The sequence below is a fragment of the Stylophora pistillata genome, chromosome 5, assembly GCF_964205215.1.
Source record: "Stylophora pistillata chromosome 5, jaStyPist1.2, whole genome shotgun sequence".
Lineage (NCBI taxonomy): Eukaryota > Metazoa > Cnidaria > Anthozoa > Scleractinia > Pocilloporidae > Stylophora > Stylophora pistillata.
In genome coordinates, this window is record NC_142523.1 from 33,327,789 (window position 1) to 33,345,557 (window position 17,769).

Consider the following 17,769-nt stretch of genomic DNA (forward strand, 5'->3'; position numbering starts at 1 on the left):
TTAACCAAGCTAGTTCCTGGAGACACAGTAATAGCAGATAGAGGTTTCACGATATCTGAAAGCGCGGGATTAAAAAATGGGAAGCTTGTCATTCCTGCTTTTACAAAAGGAAAGGCCCAACTAGATCCAGTTGATGTAGAAAGATCAAGAGGAATAGCTAGTGTAAGGATTCACGTTGAGAGAGTGATAGGGTTGCTGCGACGAAAGTATACCATATTGGAAGGTACGCTACCTCCAAATTTTTAAGTAGCATACAGAGCCAGGAACCTCTAATTGACTGTATATTAAGAGTTTGTTCAGCCCTTGTCAATTGTTACCCATCTATTGTACCATTAGACTGACTTGACAATGAAAGCAATGATTGGAGGACAATATACTCATCTATTCCTTTTTTTAATACAGTTTATATATTTTGATGTTTTAAAAATATTTTTATGGCTAGTCTGGTTGTGCTTTTAATTACATTTTTCACAACCGTATGGATAAATGAAACATTGTTCAAAAAGTCATTCTCATGTAGTCCCTTTCAATTATCAAGTGGAAAAAATCAAGCACTTAAGCATAATTAAGTTTTACTTAAACCATTATTTGGCTGAAATGTTATCTTATCAATCCAGTTCTAACGTAATTCTTAAAAACTTCCTGATACTTGTGCTTGAATTTAGAATATAATGAAAGCATTTTGAATCAAAATGCTAATTGAGCTACATTTAGTAGCAACAAAAAAAGTACATATGACTGCCTGATCTTGGCTTACACTAAACAGACATCAATAATTTCCAGTTTTTGCTAAGATTTAATTTTAGACATTATATTGAACACCATCAGCCCTTAATCCTTGTTTGCTAATGTTATGGTTAAATTACTGTCAAATAATAATAAATGAGTGTGTTTTAATGAATTGACTTAACAAATGTCTTAAACATGTATTTGTAATATATATATATGATTTACTAATTGTTCCAAAACTAAAGGGGGAAGTGACAATAAGTACATTTATTGCAAAGAAGCTATGGCATATTTATGTTTTCACCCAATTAGTACTGACAAGTACTGTACCTAGATCTACATGTGGACATTGCTATCAAAACTCTATATTGACTGAACATGTGTTTAACAATAATTTGTACACTTGTGTCAAATGCAACCTAGAATTACAATATGTGACAATTGTTTTCCTACTATTCTGTATGGCAACCAAACAGAAAAAAATGACAAGACATTCTTGCCTTTGCAGTAAATGGCACAATCTTATAAATTAGCTATTGTTATTATCTCTGTTACTAAATAAATGGAAACATGCTTATCCTGCCACTTTTGAAACAAGCTAACAAATGGGAGCGCATTCTTGGAACATCAAAAGTAACATGGCTGGGGTTTGTAGCAAAAGCTAGACATGTTGCAAAGGCAACAGAAAACACACCACAATCACTGCGATTATTTTGTTGCTGCACAGGTACAGAATTAAGACTGATCAAATTCCCACCTAGTAGGTCATTTGTCTGTTCCTCAATCTCTTGGCAAATGGCATGATGAAATAAGCTATCATAGAGGTTAACTATGCCAGGGGTATATCCTATTGAGCTTACACAAACCCAGTGATCACTTCCAGTGTGTAAGATTTGAATAAATTGACCAGACTCTACATCGAAGTTTCTAACTCTACCCAAAATTGGGCGCTGAAAACCCCCAATTGATTGGTTTTCTTGTTTTATGAGGACATGAGCATGGTGAATAATGTCCCCGGTAAGCCACCCAGTAGGATCTTTGATGTTGTAGTCTGAGCTGTCTAACCTCTTAAGAGCGCTGAATTTGTTGATAGAGCCAGTTGACACTTTCGTAATCTCAATATCACTGTCATCATCGTCATTATCGTCTGATAAGTTTGAAGCAACAGGTGACTCAGGTAATAAAGAAGCAGAAGTGGTAGTAGTGGTTTTCTTTCCACTGCAATCAGGACACAACCAGGTTGTTTTGGAATTGTTAGGCAGTCTTTTCAATCCCAAGCACCACAAATGAAAAAAAATGTCCATTTTTACAGGTAGTGTTGTGGCACTCAACCAGCCTATCTTTAGTGGATGCCTTGCCATTACAAACACAAATAGTATTATATTTCATTGCAGCTTGATGGATTGTAGATTGCACTTTTCGGTTTGAGGCTTTCTTTCCTTTCTTATACTGTGAAAGCTTACAGCAATGAGGACAGTACCATTTCTTAAGTATCGACACATTATCTAAAGCCAAAAATGTTTTATGGAATTTCCCATAAGGACAATCAACATTACTGCAGGGTATTACTCCATCACTATGGCTCCCTCGACAAAAGCAAATCGCATTCTCATCAGGCACTCTGTAAGGCTGTTCACACCTTCTAGTGTACCACCTTCCAAGCATCTCTGGAAGGATACAAATTCTCCAGAAAACTTCAAGCTTTGACATCACATTCTTTGAGTGTTCTTTGTCAGGGTTTATTCGGTCACAAACAATTTGAGAATTTCCTTGTGAATCTCTTGAAAAGACAACAAAGTCACAAAATTTTCTCTTGGATAAGGTAAATAACTGCTGCTGTACTTGATTATCGGTTCTTCTAAGCTTTAATTTTCCATTCACATTCTCAAGACAGGATGTTGATTTGTGACTATACTCCTCAAAGTTGCCATCCTTGATTGAAAGAGGGCATTTCACTTCCCAACAACCCAACCCACAGCACTCACAAGAGACTAAAAAATCTGGTGTTGCATGAATTTAAGGATACTCCTTGTTTATAAACAGTCCACATCTCTTGAGTTCAAAGTTTACATGTTGCTGTTTCATGACCTGTTCATAAGCTTTGATGGCAGATTCCTCATACTTACAACCATATTTAACTGCTTTGATGTTAAGTTTGTACAAGTGAGGATAGCATACTGATTGTATGAGTGATTGTGAAGGCTGTGCATTATTAGTATGGTAGGCAGCACCACAGACAGAGGCTCCAATTCTACCAGCACGATGTCTGAAGAACCCCGAACCCTTTGCTTGGGTCTTGGTATCTTGTTCAACAATTTCAATTTGTTCCTCAGAAATGTTAATTTCGACCTCTAAACACTTGTTCAACAGCTCTGTATACTTAAGATCTAAATTACATGGCTCGCAAAGATCAGTTACAACTGGTACACTGCGGCTCTTTGATACAAATTGATCAGCATATGGGTCAATTAAAGTTAACACTGCAGCTTTTGTTTCGCACTTCTTGAGCCTTTCATAAAAATTTAAAACCTCTTGTGCTGAAACAATTGTGCTCGAAGTGATCTTTGGTTTAACAGTCTTGTTTTGATCGAAGCGTGTATCTTTGCCATCAAAAGAATCGATCTTACTGTCTAGTTCTTCTTTCAGCTTTTTGGCTGAAGTAAAATTGATTTCCTTTGCTCTAGCATAGGCCACTTTGTCCACGTACGTTGGAAGGAGCCACGTGCACTTAACTTGCGTACAAGCTAGCTTCCCATTAATTCACGTCCAGCATTCTAGGTAAATAAGGACACTGGCGATGTGAGAGCACGATTCAGCCAAACCCGCCTTACATCCTAAACAATGCGCAGAAAAAACTCTTCCATTTGTCCCATGTATAATCTAAATAGTTACAAGAGAGTCATTCATTCGTTGTGAATGGCGAACCTTTGCAACAACAACATGCTTTTCCAAAACCAGGTAACCTTTGACTGAAGCAACAAACCCGGATACCACTTGATTGTAAGCTTCTAGACTCTTGTAATATTTAAACTGTTCGGTCGTGTAATAACTTGTCTCTAAAACCAAGAAACTAAACAGGTCCGAATGTTCAACCGGAGGTAAATTCTCTGCATCGAGCTCTTCTTCGGGGATCGTGACCGGATCAATGCCTATTTTCGATATCTTTTCGATATATCGTTGCTTTACATCATCCTTAAGAGACACAGCATACTTGGATAGAACTGGTACCGACATTTAAGATCATTTAGAAGTGATTTTTAACACATGAATAAAGAATTACTATAGAACTGGCCTTGCTTAGCACATTTTTCACACCTCAGAGGAGCACAATCATCCTCGGAGACCCAGGCGCTGTGGGTCGATTTCAAGTTAGGGCATGAAGAGCCCCTGGGGACATTGTCTTACAAGACTAGTTCCAAACGGTCGCAGTCGTTCTGGCATCTGATTGGTGCCAGAAAATCTTTGTGTTTTTCTGCCCAATCAGAGTGAAGTGTGCTTTAGAGTCCTTTCGTGTGTTTTAACACGGACATACACTAGTAGCTCAGTTGCTCGCAATGTTTGTGTGGACTGTGCGACGGAGATTTGCTTCAGGTGAAAAGTTTCAGTCTCAGCACACAATGTAAGAGAAATCGATCATGTCCGCGAAAATCTTACCGGAAATTATACTGAATACTTTCGCAGGTATCACTAGAGAAAGTGTTTTAAAGTTTGCGAGATTTGTATACAACACGATGGTTGCAGTCATTGAGATGTCGCTTTAAACGTTAAACGAGATTTAAGCTTAAATCTTTCTAGATTTTTTGCATAATTTGCTGTGACTGAAAATTTGCCAACCCGTGAAGTTATTTCGTCGCACGGGCCACGCAGGTATGTCGAGCAACTGGTACTTGCGCAACTTTCTGTGCGTGCCAAAATCTAATCTCATCTTCGCTTGAAAAAAAATGAAAAGCTAAGCATGGAAACTTTTGCTTATTAGATGTGGGTAGATGACCCTGTACTACTAAACTGACATTTGCAATAAAGCAAACCCGCCCTTTCCATCCAATATTTCTTGGTCTTTGGTTTGTTTTTCCCATTGAAAACAGCATCGGATCGATTCCCAATGATCAAAGGTATTTAACTTGGTCTTCAACAATCGACAGAAGAGGTGAAATGACAATGACCAAGGGACAAGAAGAGAATCCGTGGCCTTCCTAGCTCAAGAATTGCAACACTCTAGGCAGCAGTTGAAAGATTAAACTCTTTCCAAACCCCTTCGGTAACTGCCCGAAAACATCTCTCCTTCCCACGATGTTCTCGTTAATAAGTTTTTGTCCAGATTTTAATTAGCTAACCGGAGGTCGTCCACGAACTTAACGTTCTCAGAAACCTTGGCCGTATTGTGAACGAATTTACTACTAAGATTAGATTTTGCCGCGCACAGAAAGCAGAAAGCTACGTTACGTAGGCGAAAGCGCCAGTTGCTCGACATACCTCCGTGGCCCGTGCGACGAAATAACTTCACGGGATTGGCAAAGTTTCAGTCACAGCAAATTATGCAAAAAATCTAGAAAGATTTAAGCTTAAATCTCGTTTAACGTTTAAAGCGATATATCAATGACTGCAGCCATCGTGTTGTATACAAACCTCGCAAACTTTAAAACACGTTCTCTAGTGATACCTGCGAAAGTATTCAGTATAATTTCCGGTAAGATTTTCGCGGACAATCTGATCGATTTCTCTTACATTATGTGCTGAGACTGAAACTTTTCACCTCAAGCAAATCTCCGTCGCACGGTCCAAACAAACATAGCGTGCAACTGAGCTACTAGTATATGTCCGTGTTAAAACACACGAAAGGACTCTAAAGCACACTTCACTCTGATTGGGCAGAAAAACACAAAGATTTTCTAGCACCAACAAGATGGCAGAACGACTGCGACCGTTTGGAACTAGTCTTGTAAGACAATGTCCCCAGGGGCTCTTCATGCCCTAACTTGAAATCGACTCAGCCTCTGGGTCTCCGAGGATGGGGCACAATAATGGCGGTCACAAATTTGCATGATTCTCGTGACGTCACATGCAAGTCACCAATACGGTGCGTTGTTGTATCGTAGCAGAGATGCTGTCTCATCGTACCTGATTATGCTATATCGTAGTCGATAATGATATATCGTACCCGGTGTATTGTTACGTCGTAGCAGTGATGCCGTTTCATCGTACCATATGCTGCTATGTCGTACCCGATAATGCTATATCGTAACCGGTGATGCTTTATCGTACGTCTAACTGGTCAGCAGCTTACGGTGAAATTGACGCGAAACTGATATCACGTGTTCTAGAACGCGATAGTTCTCGATTTTTACAACTCTTGAAACGCGGTATTGGACAAGTAGAGATTTTTAGCTTAGGTGTGTGTTTCTTTCCTCTAATCTATCGATATGTCAGATCAAGATCTCATAGCAAGAACCACACCTATTTCAAGAAACGCATTAACAGAGCTAGAGGGATATTCGTGAAGACAAATTCAGGCTGGTGTTGGCCTTCCATATCATTACCTTTTTCACCATTTACAGGAATAAGTCTTTCACAGAAAAAGTACGATAAGCCACTAGCCACTCCACGAGCCTAAAATAACAACCGCTGATCTTTTTATCCCAGTGGTCACGTGACGTCACTTCAAGTGTATGCCGCTGACCAGTTAGACGTACGATAAAGCATCACCGGTTACGAAATAGCATTATCGGGTACGACATAGCAGCATATGGTACGATAAAACGGCATCACTGCTACGACGTAACAATTCACCGGGTACGACATGGCATTATCGACTACGATATAGCAATATCAGGTACGATGAGACGGCATCTCTGCTACGATACAACAACACACCGGATACGATGTCGCATTATCGGGCACGATATAGCAGCATGTGGTACGACATAATGGCATCGCCATTACGATAAGACAACATACCGGGTACGATATAGTACCTCCGGCTACATAACCATGCAGTACGATATAATGCCTTACCACACACGATCTAATGACAATTTTGTCCAGTATTCCCCTCCATATACAATGTTCTTATTTGTAGTCATAATGACATCAATTAGGAATATAGTGGTCTCAGTAATCCATGTAGGTTTCTCAACCAGCTGATTTAAGTTGAAAGTTGAGATGAATTCTCGCAATGATTTAGTCTCGGGGCTAGAGGCCAGTAAATTGCAGTGTAGATCTCTAAGTATAATAATGTCCAAGTCCATAAGTAATGCGTCAACAAAGCACTTAGCAAGATTTTCGAAGCAGCTAGCAGGTGTGTCTGGAGGTCGATAAGTATTACAAACTAGGAATGACTTATGACTTCTGCACTGCACTCTTAGCCAAAGCTGTTGAAAACCATCCTCACAAGCCAGTGATAGGTCATCCAGGACAGTAATTTTGAGGTTTAACTTAGCATAGATGCATAAACCACCTCCATTTTTGTGTGTTCCGCGATCCTGTCTGAACAGTTGGTAGCCAGAGATCTCAAGACTTGCATCACTCACAGTTAAATCTGTCCACGTTTCAGATATCGTGAAGAAATCAGACTTGTTTTGTAGAATCGTGTCTTTAACAAGGCACAAATGTACCCTAGATTTCAACCGGAGTGGACGTTCAGATGAGCAATTTTGATGTTTGCCTTCAATTCCTTCGGTATATTAAGCATGGCCGAACTAGTTTGCCTGTTGAGTCTCGGTAGGGGATTAAAATCTCCGCTTCGGACTATGACAAAGTACGTCGGGTTGAAAGAAACTGGACAGTTCGCGGAGGACGCCACTCGACCTCAGAAATCTCTTACGATGACCAGAAACAAAATGGCCGCCGACTCGTGTCAGGTCTGCCAGCAATCTCGGTTTAAATTTTTGCAGCAAGATGTTAAAGAACTGGAGAAAATTATCTCCGAGCCCCGCTTGAGCATTCCCGAAGTACTTAGGAGAGTCTGAATCAGCGGAGTACAAAGATAAGAGCAACAAACTTAACAAAATTACGGAGAGAGTCAAGACATGTCCTACCGCCATGGCTGAAACCGCTGAGGGAAGCAGGGAGGGAGGAAGATAGGACATGCCTCGACGGAACGACCTCTGATCGAGTGGTTAAAGAGGAAGTTCTGTTGGTTTAAAATGTATTTTTCTCCCACCCCAACAAAGTGCTTTTTATTCTTTTAAAATTTGTTTCTTCAAGAATAAATGCCGTTGTAATAGGACAGCGAAAGCCGTCAGCTGTCATTGTAAAAACGCTGCGTGGAAAACCATTGCGGTAGAATTTGTGTAAATACTTTAAAGAACGAGGGGACAGCTTGTTGATGCTTTAATAACTTATGTATCGTTTTGAGCATTGCAGGGGGCTGGAAATTAACTCAAATGGCAGAATTCTCTCCTCGTTTTCCCGGTGATCTTTGGCCTTCCTTGCGATGGAACGCAAGATCAGTGGCATCGACCCATTCGAGGAGGGGGGTGAGGGGGTAACTGCTTCAGAACCGATAATTTCTGAAGCCAGTTGTAAAACTCTTTTTTTCTGCAAAAGCGAGTGAACGGTAATCAATACAATAAAAAATGCTCTGAAGTTAGCTACCGATGGAAATGGAAATCAAGTGGGCAATGCCTCGTAGTTGACCAGCATCTCTTGAGGCGTCGGTGCGCGAAAGTAGGTGTATGAAATCAAAATGCTACCACGCGGGCAGCTGAGCAATGCAACCCAGCCATCTCTACCTACCCGAAAAAAATACGAAAACAATGAAAGCGCATGCACATGATAAAAAGGTTGGGAGTATTACCATCGTCACATCGAAATTTCCACGAATCATAAGACTTTCAGCATAGATACGTCTTTCCAGTATATTTTACGTACAAATTATCTTTTGGGTCAGTATATGTTGTTTGACGTGCATCTTCTCGTCACTGAAGTGTCCGCAATAAAAGGCTTAAGTTTATACGAGTTGCCCTTCCCCCCCGACTGAGATTTGGTGCCCCTGGTCTTTATTGCAGCTAATATTTTAAAACGAAAATTAACTTTAATGAGAGAAAGAAGCTGCTAAGATATCACGTCACGTGAACTATATCTGGAAGTTTGACTGGCCTTTTATATATTACTACGAGGGAATGATGCTTGTAGCTCTTTGTCTCCTCCTTCTGTAACCCAACTCTGAGGATGTGAGGAAGATCATTATGGGCGTCCATTTCTAGTTTTCAGGTATGGTTCATGACACTCTGTCACTTCATTGTTGCAATACACTTTACCAATATTGGTATTTGATAATGCATCATCTAATTTCTGTCACATTTCCTCGACAGGTTGTCCACTTAGTTTACCAAAGTTCAAATCTACCACGGGCATGTAGCAAGTTTTCTTGACATGTCCCACCAGAGGGTCCCTTCTCTTGAGTTCGCTTTCCTGCAGCAAAAAACAAAACTTCTCTTCAATAAAAAAATATATATCTTAATCTTTTTGACGTGACGTTAAAACATTGATGGCCTGCACCGCACAGAACGTATTCTAAAATCCATTTTCTACCGAGCACTCTGAAAGATTAGGACCGACACAATACAACACATCTGCTGTAGCGACAGTGTTGGGCGGCTGTGAATTTGGCTGCTTTTCAATTATTGTTGTTTTTTTTTTTTGCCAGGTTTTTCCTGGTTGAAAAAACAGAAATGAGGTCTTTTCAAAGGAAAAGGAGCATATTAATAGCTCACGTATTGACTTGAATAAATGAACTGAACGTTCTTAAAAGCACATCAACAGATTGTGAAATTGCACCCGGACAACCAATTGTTGAAGCTTTAACAAATGAGATTTAAAGGTCAGTCATTTTTTCTTTCACGTCTACGATTAAACCGCCCTCCCCCGTGAATTAAAATTTGAGCTCTTTCAATTAAAAATCACATTTATTTGGTCAGCCCTCTTTAACGCAGTTACACTGTAATTCAACCGGGGCCACTCGTGACCACTCATAAGCAGGAAAATCTTGCCAGCCGCCATTCTAGAAATTAGCCCACTTTACCCTGCTACGAAGACAGGACTCAAGTGAGCAATAGGAAGGTACTCTAAAACAACCTCCTAGAAAAATGATAGACCGTCAAAATTTCCTGAAACATTTACTGATTGCCGGATTCTCCGATGTGATTGTACAACACGACGTCAAGTTTAATTTCCCTTTTCACGAAATGTAGGGTAGTCAGGGTTTTTGGTCTGACACTGCCCAAAGTTTTATATTCCAATAGGTCCGAGGGCTCACTCTCTTACACATGACGAGTTTCTGTTTGCAAATTTTCATAAGCTAGTATACCCACAATCAGTATTGAATTAAAAAAAAAGCCAAAACAAAACAAAACAGGTATTTCGAGCGATCTGATTGCTTCTTTCCTCGAGTTAATGAATTATGACCCTTGCCTACTTTACTGTAACAAATTATCGACTATGAATTTTGAATCAATCTCCTCAATCTTTGTATCATTAAAAGACATACCATCACATTTCAAAAAGTTGCAAACTATGGATTTTTCTTTTTCAGAGGGTTTCCATTAAGTAGCTCTTGAAATACATATCTTAGAAAGAGTGAAAATATCAAAGTCGATGCTAGACATCGCATTTTAGAGTTGTGGACTGTTCGGACAAACTAATTTGTTTTGCCTAAACGAGTCAGATTGAGTGTTCAGTCACAGTTTCTCTTCCCTCTTGAATACGACCACCAATCGATATGAAAAAACCACGTTAATCAGACCAACTCTTTGACCAGGGGTACACTATCAAGAATCTGGGACCACTCTTCACATGGGCTTATTTTCCCTTAACACGTGATCGACTTTGATTTTTGAGGAATCGATTTTTCATAAACACTAGGTACTTACAGAAATGTCAGCAAAGATTAGCCGTGTTCAATACGTACTTCAGCGACAATTCGTACAATACGTACGTACAATACGTACTTCAGCGACAATTCGACAAGCTTAGGGCCAGCACTATTTAATACTTCCTCTAATAGATACTTGCCTTGTCCTCGAAATCTTGAGAATTCTTCAGCTCCCAAAGCTTTTTCTCAGACTTAGTCTTTATGCCCAAGAGTCCTTTCGTTTTCTTGGGAATCTTTGTAACGTTAAGTGTCATAAGATAACCTCATAAAGAACTCGTAAGTAATGAAATTCCCCGAGCATTTTTTTAAGAACACTTGAAATATAGATATGAAGAGTGACAATAAGTCAATGAAAGACCCCATGTTTAGAATTCTTCACGGTCGGTAAAGTATCGTTTTTGTTTCAACATTAAATTTTACCCGGGCAATGTAATTAATAAGATGATATTTTGACTTAGGTCGCAGCGAGATCCTTTCGGATACAAGGATAGCTTCTATAATCATTTATAAATATAACAGAAACACTCTACGGACGGATGGACAGAGTTTTTCGAAACAAAGGTGACTGAGGTTTAACTCCAAATATTTAGGAGAATACTTAATTTAAGTAAACAGGAGATTGTAATGAGGAAGGTATTGATGCTGTATTGGTGATTTTGAGCAATAAAAAGTAAATGTAAAAGATACATCTCGGGGGATTGCCAAACTATGGCGCATCGGTGAAGCATCAGTTTCTACAAAGAAATAAAAACGCATGTGAATAAATAAAAGCGTATGTGAATAAATAAAACATTGATAGGCATTCACAAACTAACAGTAGCAAACACAAGTAAAATTATCATTTGATATGTAACCGTGACGTCATAGCATTTATCGTATTACGTATATGTAACGTGATTAGTGTTTTATTAGTTGATTTAGTGAACTCATGTGTTTTGGATATTCTTATGAGAACTAGGGCCACGAATGTTGTTGACCTTTTGCTTTATATGGAACAAAAGTGATTAAAGTAAATGAGAGCGACAACGAAAAATCTTCAAGTTTTAGATAGTTATGTTGACTAGAACGAATATTCAATGATGTGTCAAAAGTTAAATCCAGTTAATAGTAGTGTATAACTTATGTATTCTTCTATTTATTGTCATGTGTTTCTATTTCTGTATTTTTATCTCACACTGTCATTTCTGCTTTTAAATTAATGATTTAATATTTAACTTCTGTTCCTTGTATATTTATTGAATCATTTGTTGAACCGAAATTTATGTAAGATGTTTTAGCGTCCACACACTGCCCGCCGAGACTAGCTATGCTATTTGTGGGTAGTGGTTGATTATGTTAAGTTTAACGCCATTAGAATAAAGGAATAAAATAAATAAAAGAGCGTTGAAATGAGCTTTTCCAAAACGTTAACAAGTTTATGAAGCAATGCGCTCTGCTTTGATTTTAAAGTCAAGGTTTTGAGGGTTTGTATTGATCAGTAGCCTGGTTGTTATTGTCTCGATTTGTGTTTGACGATAGTAAAACATCACAACTCAGCAAAACAGTGGCGTTCTTTGCTTCATTACGATTTGGCTTTTAAATCAAAATAGAAAAAAAACCAAAGGCTTAAGTGTCACTTTCTTAAACCAATTCTTAAATCGTTATTGATCTTTATCACTCAAAACTTTTTCATTTCACGTTTTAAGAGACTAGAAGGGAGGACCAGCAAAAACCGATTAAATAGAAAAAAAAATTTATCTCAAATTTGAACTTATATTTTGCAGGACTTCAATCATACATGTACTACAGGCCATCAATTTAAGCCTGAAAAATCTCGAGGGAACTCCCAACAGTCACTGTAATTAACCACTGTGGGAGTGGTAACTCGAAAGTAAAGAAAGCTGGTTACCAGTTTTGCACACACCTGGTTGAGAAGAAGATGCGAGTTTATTGAAGCAATTGGTAAACAAAGTGGAGCAAATGCAAAGCAAACCAGGATTCCGTTGGAAAATCGATTACAGATTGCTTTAAGGAAATAAAACATGAGTTTACCCCCCTTCCAGTACCCTCTCCCCCACCCCTCAAGTCATTCTATGATCCCTCGTAGGACTTCATCGATGCAACGAAATATGGAATGTATTTTCTATATCTATATATATAATAAGTTAAAAGGCCTCGAGCCAACAGTGACACCACACCAGAAGGATCCAAAAGGATTCACAGTCCAAACCTCGATAAATGGTAGGAGAAGTAGTGTGGCACACGAGGACGGACAACTTCGAGCAAAGGAAGACATATACTCAACAAAAAGTCTAATAGACTTTATATATATATATATATAACGTGTGGTAGTCGGGAAAAAAACAACTACATATACATCCCTACAGACCTGCTTCGTGTTTACCCACTCATCAGGGGATTTTAATGGCAGAATGATGCGATACCATCGTTTATATATTACACTAATTGCTAATTAACATGGTTTATGCAGTGTGAAAAGTGTCAAGTCAGCTGTTGCGTAGGAGTGCTTTGTTTCTATGTCGGCAGGAAGAGACGAGTTCGTTACGCTTGTTGAGTGTTGATAGGTCTGGGTGGTAGATGATTAGGAATTTCTCTTGAAGGCATAGGTTGCATCGTTTGCTTGAGCTGTTGTAGGGCAGGTGGGAAGATAGGATGCGCCAGGTGATGGAATAATTGATGTTGTTGTCTTTAAGTGTCCAGATGTGTTTGCTGAGTTCGGTGGAGTTGCGGTGCTTTGCGTGTCGGAATGATGAGGTGTGGTTGTCGCAGCGCGACTTAAAGTTGTTTGCAGTGAGCCCGATGTATGTGTCTGTCGTGCTGTTATCTTTACGTGTAATGGTAGCTTGGTATATGACAGATTGTTGGAGGCAGTTTCCATCTAGAGGGCATGAGTTTTTCTGTCGGAAGTTGCATTTCTTGTTGTTGTTTGCGGTAGACGTGTCGGTTGTGGCGGTGGCGTTAGTCTTTACGTGGGAGGTGAGGATTCTTTTGTAGTGGTTGTCGATCATTTGTTTTGTATTGTCCATGCAGCTGTAACTAATTTTGATTGTGTTTCTGTTGAAAATTCTGCGGAGCTTATGATCTTTGGGGAAGTGTTTGTCAATCAGCGCGAGGAATTTATGTCCAATGTTAGTGCTGGTGTTCTTGGTGAAAGGCGGGTGGTATCAGAGGATGTTGTTGCGTTGGCGGTTCTTGCGACTTTGTGTGTGCGTTGGTTCGTAGTGGAGTGTGTAGCTGTATCCACTGGTGTTTAATGCTTTCTGGTAGGCAGAAGCGACTTGGTCGAAGGAGGTTTTGTCGGATGAGAGGGCTGCTAAGCGTCTGTTGATGCCGGCGGGGATGTTTTTCGTGGTGGACGGTGGATGGTTGCTTTCGCGGTGGACTTATTGTAGTGTGGTGTTAGGTTTGGTATATGGCTGGTACGTGTTTTGGCTGAGGTTAAATGTGACGTCCAGGAAGTTGATTACTTGTTTGTTAGCTTCTATGGTGATGCGGAGTCCATTAGTGTTAAAAATGCGGCATATTTCTTTTTTGATATTTTCAGTGTCCCTGGGTGTGGCGTCGGTTGTGGCAAGTCCGTCGTCTCGGTATTGACCAATGTTTATGTTGAGATTCTGTAGCTGGGACAGGAGGAAGTTTGCGACAAGTTCACAGGTTTCGGCGCCGTCGAAACTGCCCATGGCTACGTCAAATGTAGTGTTGCCTTTTTTTTGCCAGGGTTGCTGTTTGTGGATTAAAATCGAGCTTTTGGCATGAATAACAATGTTCCTTTCGTAGGCGGCGAAGTTGAGTGCTTTGTTTAGGAGGTCTAGGCTGATGGATGGGTAGAATTCTTCTATGTCGAGGCAGATAAAGTTAGAGTTGTATTTGTTGTCTATAGATCGAAACCAGTTGATAACGGCTGAGGTGTTTTTCCATAGGTTGAAGTTGCTTTTTCTCGCGATGTTGGTGTTGATGCGGTCGAGGATCTCTTTGCTCACTTTGCCTATTCCGGATTTCGTCAGGTTGATCAGGCGACATGTCGGTTTGTTTGAGAAGTTCGGTTTCTGGTCTTTAAGTGTTATGAATGCGTCTTTGTTGGCTGTGGTGTCTATCCTGTCATCGATTTGTAGTTTTGTCGCAATGTCTTTGTTTGTTTTATGGATGGCTTGCGTTTTATGGATTGCTTGCGTGTTTTTTTTCCGACTACCGCACATTATACCCGCTGTACTATTTGTATTGAGCACTGTTTCACGGACACCAAGTTTAATCCCTCTATATATATATATATATCTATATATATATATATATATATATATATATTGTGGTAGGAAAAAGACAAGTAAACTACAAGTTCATCCCTACAAGCCTGTTTCGTGGTCGCCCACTCATCAGGGGATTTAATGAGAATAAACTTTACCATTGCTTATATAATGAGAATAAACTTTACCATTGCTTATAGGGATGAACTTGTAGTTTACTTGTCTTTTTCCTACCACAATATATACTTCGCTCTACTTCTATGTATTGAGCACTGTTCTACGAAAATCAAGTCACACTTTATATATATATATATATATATATATATATATATATATATATATATGTATATATACATGGCCGCAAGGAGCATTCTTCTTTAAACTACAGCTATGGACCCAAAGCTACAACATATCCAAAGGTACTAATAAGACTATTACATCTGTAGATGCGTAAATGCTCACGAAAAATTATTAAAAGTTAGCTCTGCGTGGATAGTGGAAAGAGTGGTGTTTCTTGGACTTCATAAATGACACAATACAATAACACACCTGCTGTAGTGTCGATCTGGAGTGAATTCCCTTGCACGTACACTTTTACCCTGTTTTTCAAGGAAAAAGGTCCCTGTTATATAAAAAAGAACAAACAAATATATGAAAAGCTCAAGTAAAAACACTTGACGTGTTTCATCATGAACTGACATGATCCATGTATCGATGATTAATTGATAATTATTTTTAATGTTTCGATTACGTATAAAGTTTCAAAACTGAACTTCCTTAAAAGCACACCTATACGTATTGTGGAAATGAACCCAGAAAACCACTTATTTGTTGCTATAACAGATCAAATTCAGTCATTTTCTTTCTCTCACATCTTCGCCAATCGGACCAACCCCGGTGGAGGCGACCATTCTAGTAACCCTCCCCCCCTTTGAAATGAGAATTAAGCTTCTTGAATGAAAAATCATGTTTATTCGACCAGCCCCTTCGACGCGATTACACTGTAATTCACCCGTAGACACTCGTGACATAGGCCTAATAACCTTGTCAGCTACCATAATATAAAGAACATATCTTGCTTCACAACGAAGACAAGTCTTCAGAGGGCGGAGAAAATGTACTCGTGACACAATTTCAGAGAAAAATGACAGACCGAAAAAACTCCTGCAACATTCACTAATTGGCTTGTTGCAATATCACCGATGAACTCCACATCTTGTCTAATTTCTCTTTTCAATGACGTGATTTGGGGTAATGTTGATAAGGGAGCAGCACTTTCAACCAGAGCCATGCAGGTTTTGCTACTTTGCTACGTTGGTTTGTTCGGTTAAAAGGTAAGAATGTTTATTCGTCGTAAGGCTCAATCTCATACACATGTTAAGTTTCTGTTTGCAAACCATCATGAGCTAGTGTACCCACAACCAGTTTCAAAAAAACCTTTCACAGGTATTTCAAGCAATCTTCTTGCTTCCATTTCTGGAGCTAATAAATAATGATCGTTCCATATTTTCCCTTAATAGATTATCAATTCTGAATTTTGAAGAATTGATTTCAACTATGCATTGTCATTTTAAATTGTTTGCGACGAAAATGTTGCCGATGATTTCACTTGTCTACAACTGAATATCAGCACTGAATAAAAACTACGATATGCTAGTTAAAACTCGGTCAATGGTGGTAGAATGTTTCCAGAAAGACACAATCATTATTCTGGAAGTTAATATATACTTGCCTCGCCCGCCACAACTTGATTCTTTTTCTTGTTCATAAGCTCATGAATCTTTGTGAAATTAAGTGACATAGCATAACCTCAAAAAGAATTCGTAAGTGATAACATTTCTTGAGCATTGTTTGTAAGAACACTTGAAATATAGATATAAATAGTGACAATAAGTCAATGAAAGACATCATAATTAGAATTCTTCACTATCGCTAAAATATCATTTCTGGCTCAACATTACATTGTGCCTGGGCAATGCCAAATGATTAACAACGTGATCTTTTGACTTATTTTGCAGGCAGATCCTTTCTGGTAAAAGGATAGCCTTCCATAATCATTCAAAAAACATAATAGAAACACTCTACGGACGGATGCAGAGACTTTTTAAGATATCGAAATAATGGCAGCTGAGTTTTAACTCGAAATATTTAGGAGGAAATTCAATTTAAGAAAACAAGAGATTTTAATGAGGAAAGTATTGATGCTGTAATGGTGATTTTGAGCAATAAAAAGTGAATGTAAAAGATACACCTCGGGGGATTGCCAAACTATGGGGCATCGGTGAAGCATCAGCTTCTACAAAGAAATAAAAACGCATGTGAATAAATAAAAAACATTGATAGGTATTAAACTACCAGCAAACACAAGTCAAATTATCTTTTGATATGTTACTGCGACGTTATAGTATTCATCGTATTACAGTATATGTAACTTGATTAGTGAATGATTAGTTGATTTAGCAAACTCATTCATGTTTTTCGGATATTCTTTTGAGAACTAGAGCCGCGAATGTTGACCTTTTGCTTTATGTGGAACAAAAGTGATTAAAGTAAATAAGGGGGACAACGAGCGTTTAAAGGAGCTTTTCCAAAACATGAATTAGATAATTAAGCAATGTAATCATTAATAAGGTGGAAACACAAACACAAGTTAGAACATTACAAAAAAAGTGGTGGTCACCCAGCTTTTATTCTGGCCCCAATGTATCTGAAAGGAACTCCTTACAGAGGGGCTCAATGGGAGAACCCACGTTGACAGTTGATGATTAAAGACAGTTGACGGTTAAATTTCAGGTCATTTGCCGGTTGACGGTAAATATTTTGGAATGTCGTTTATAAAATGAACTAATCGCGCGAATTTGGCTGTAATGTTTCATAATGACGCTTTTGTAAAGAACTGCTAATTTCGACCACCAGTCATTTAACAAA

At 38.9% G+C, this 17,769-nt stretch overlaps 1 protein-coding gene, 1 long non-coding RNA gene and 1 pseudogene across 8 annotated transcripts in view; 1 reads left to right on the top strand and 2 right to left on the bottom strand.

The window, feature by feature from the left end:
• Positions 1–367: 367 nt before the first annotated feature.
• Positions 368–3,978, bottom strand: LOC148731560 (uncharacterized; annotated as a pseudogene).
• Positions 3,979–8,571: 4,593 nt separating this feature from the next.
• LOC111344456 (uncharacterized) overlaps positions 8,572–17,769 on the bottom strand; it is a 64,360-nt gene continuing 55,162 nt past the window's right edge. For 4 of the 7 annotated variants that reach the window (XM_088761980.1, XM_088761977.1, XM_088761976.1 and 1 more), the window contains 6 exons: positions 17,091–17,137; positions 16,574–16,621; positions 15,391–15,463; positions 11,288–11,334; positions 10,741–10,833; positions 8,572–9,147 (listed from right to left, as the gene is read on the bottom strand). In XM_088761980.1, the coding sequence (XP_088618106.1) occupies positions 9,025–9,147; positions 10,741–10,833; positions 11,288–11,334; positions 15,391–15,463; positions 16,574–16,621; positions 17,091–17,137 (431 nt within the window). In that variant the 3' untranslated portion in view covers positions 8,572–9,024. The remainder of the gene's footprint in view (positions 9,148–10,740; positions 10,834–11,287; positions 11,335–15,390; positions 15,464–16,573; positions 16,622–17,090; positions 17,138–17,769) is intronic. The other 3 variants (XM_088761978.1, XM_088761981.1, XM_088761982.1) reach the window with 3 other exon arrangements.
• LOC148731561 (uncharacterized) lies at positions 15,707–17,089 on the top strand. Its single transcript, XR_016002009.1, has 2 exons — positions 15,707–16,175; positions 16,860–17,089. It is a non-coding gene; the product is annotated as an uncharacterized LOC148731561 (long non-coding RNA).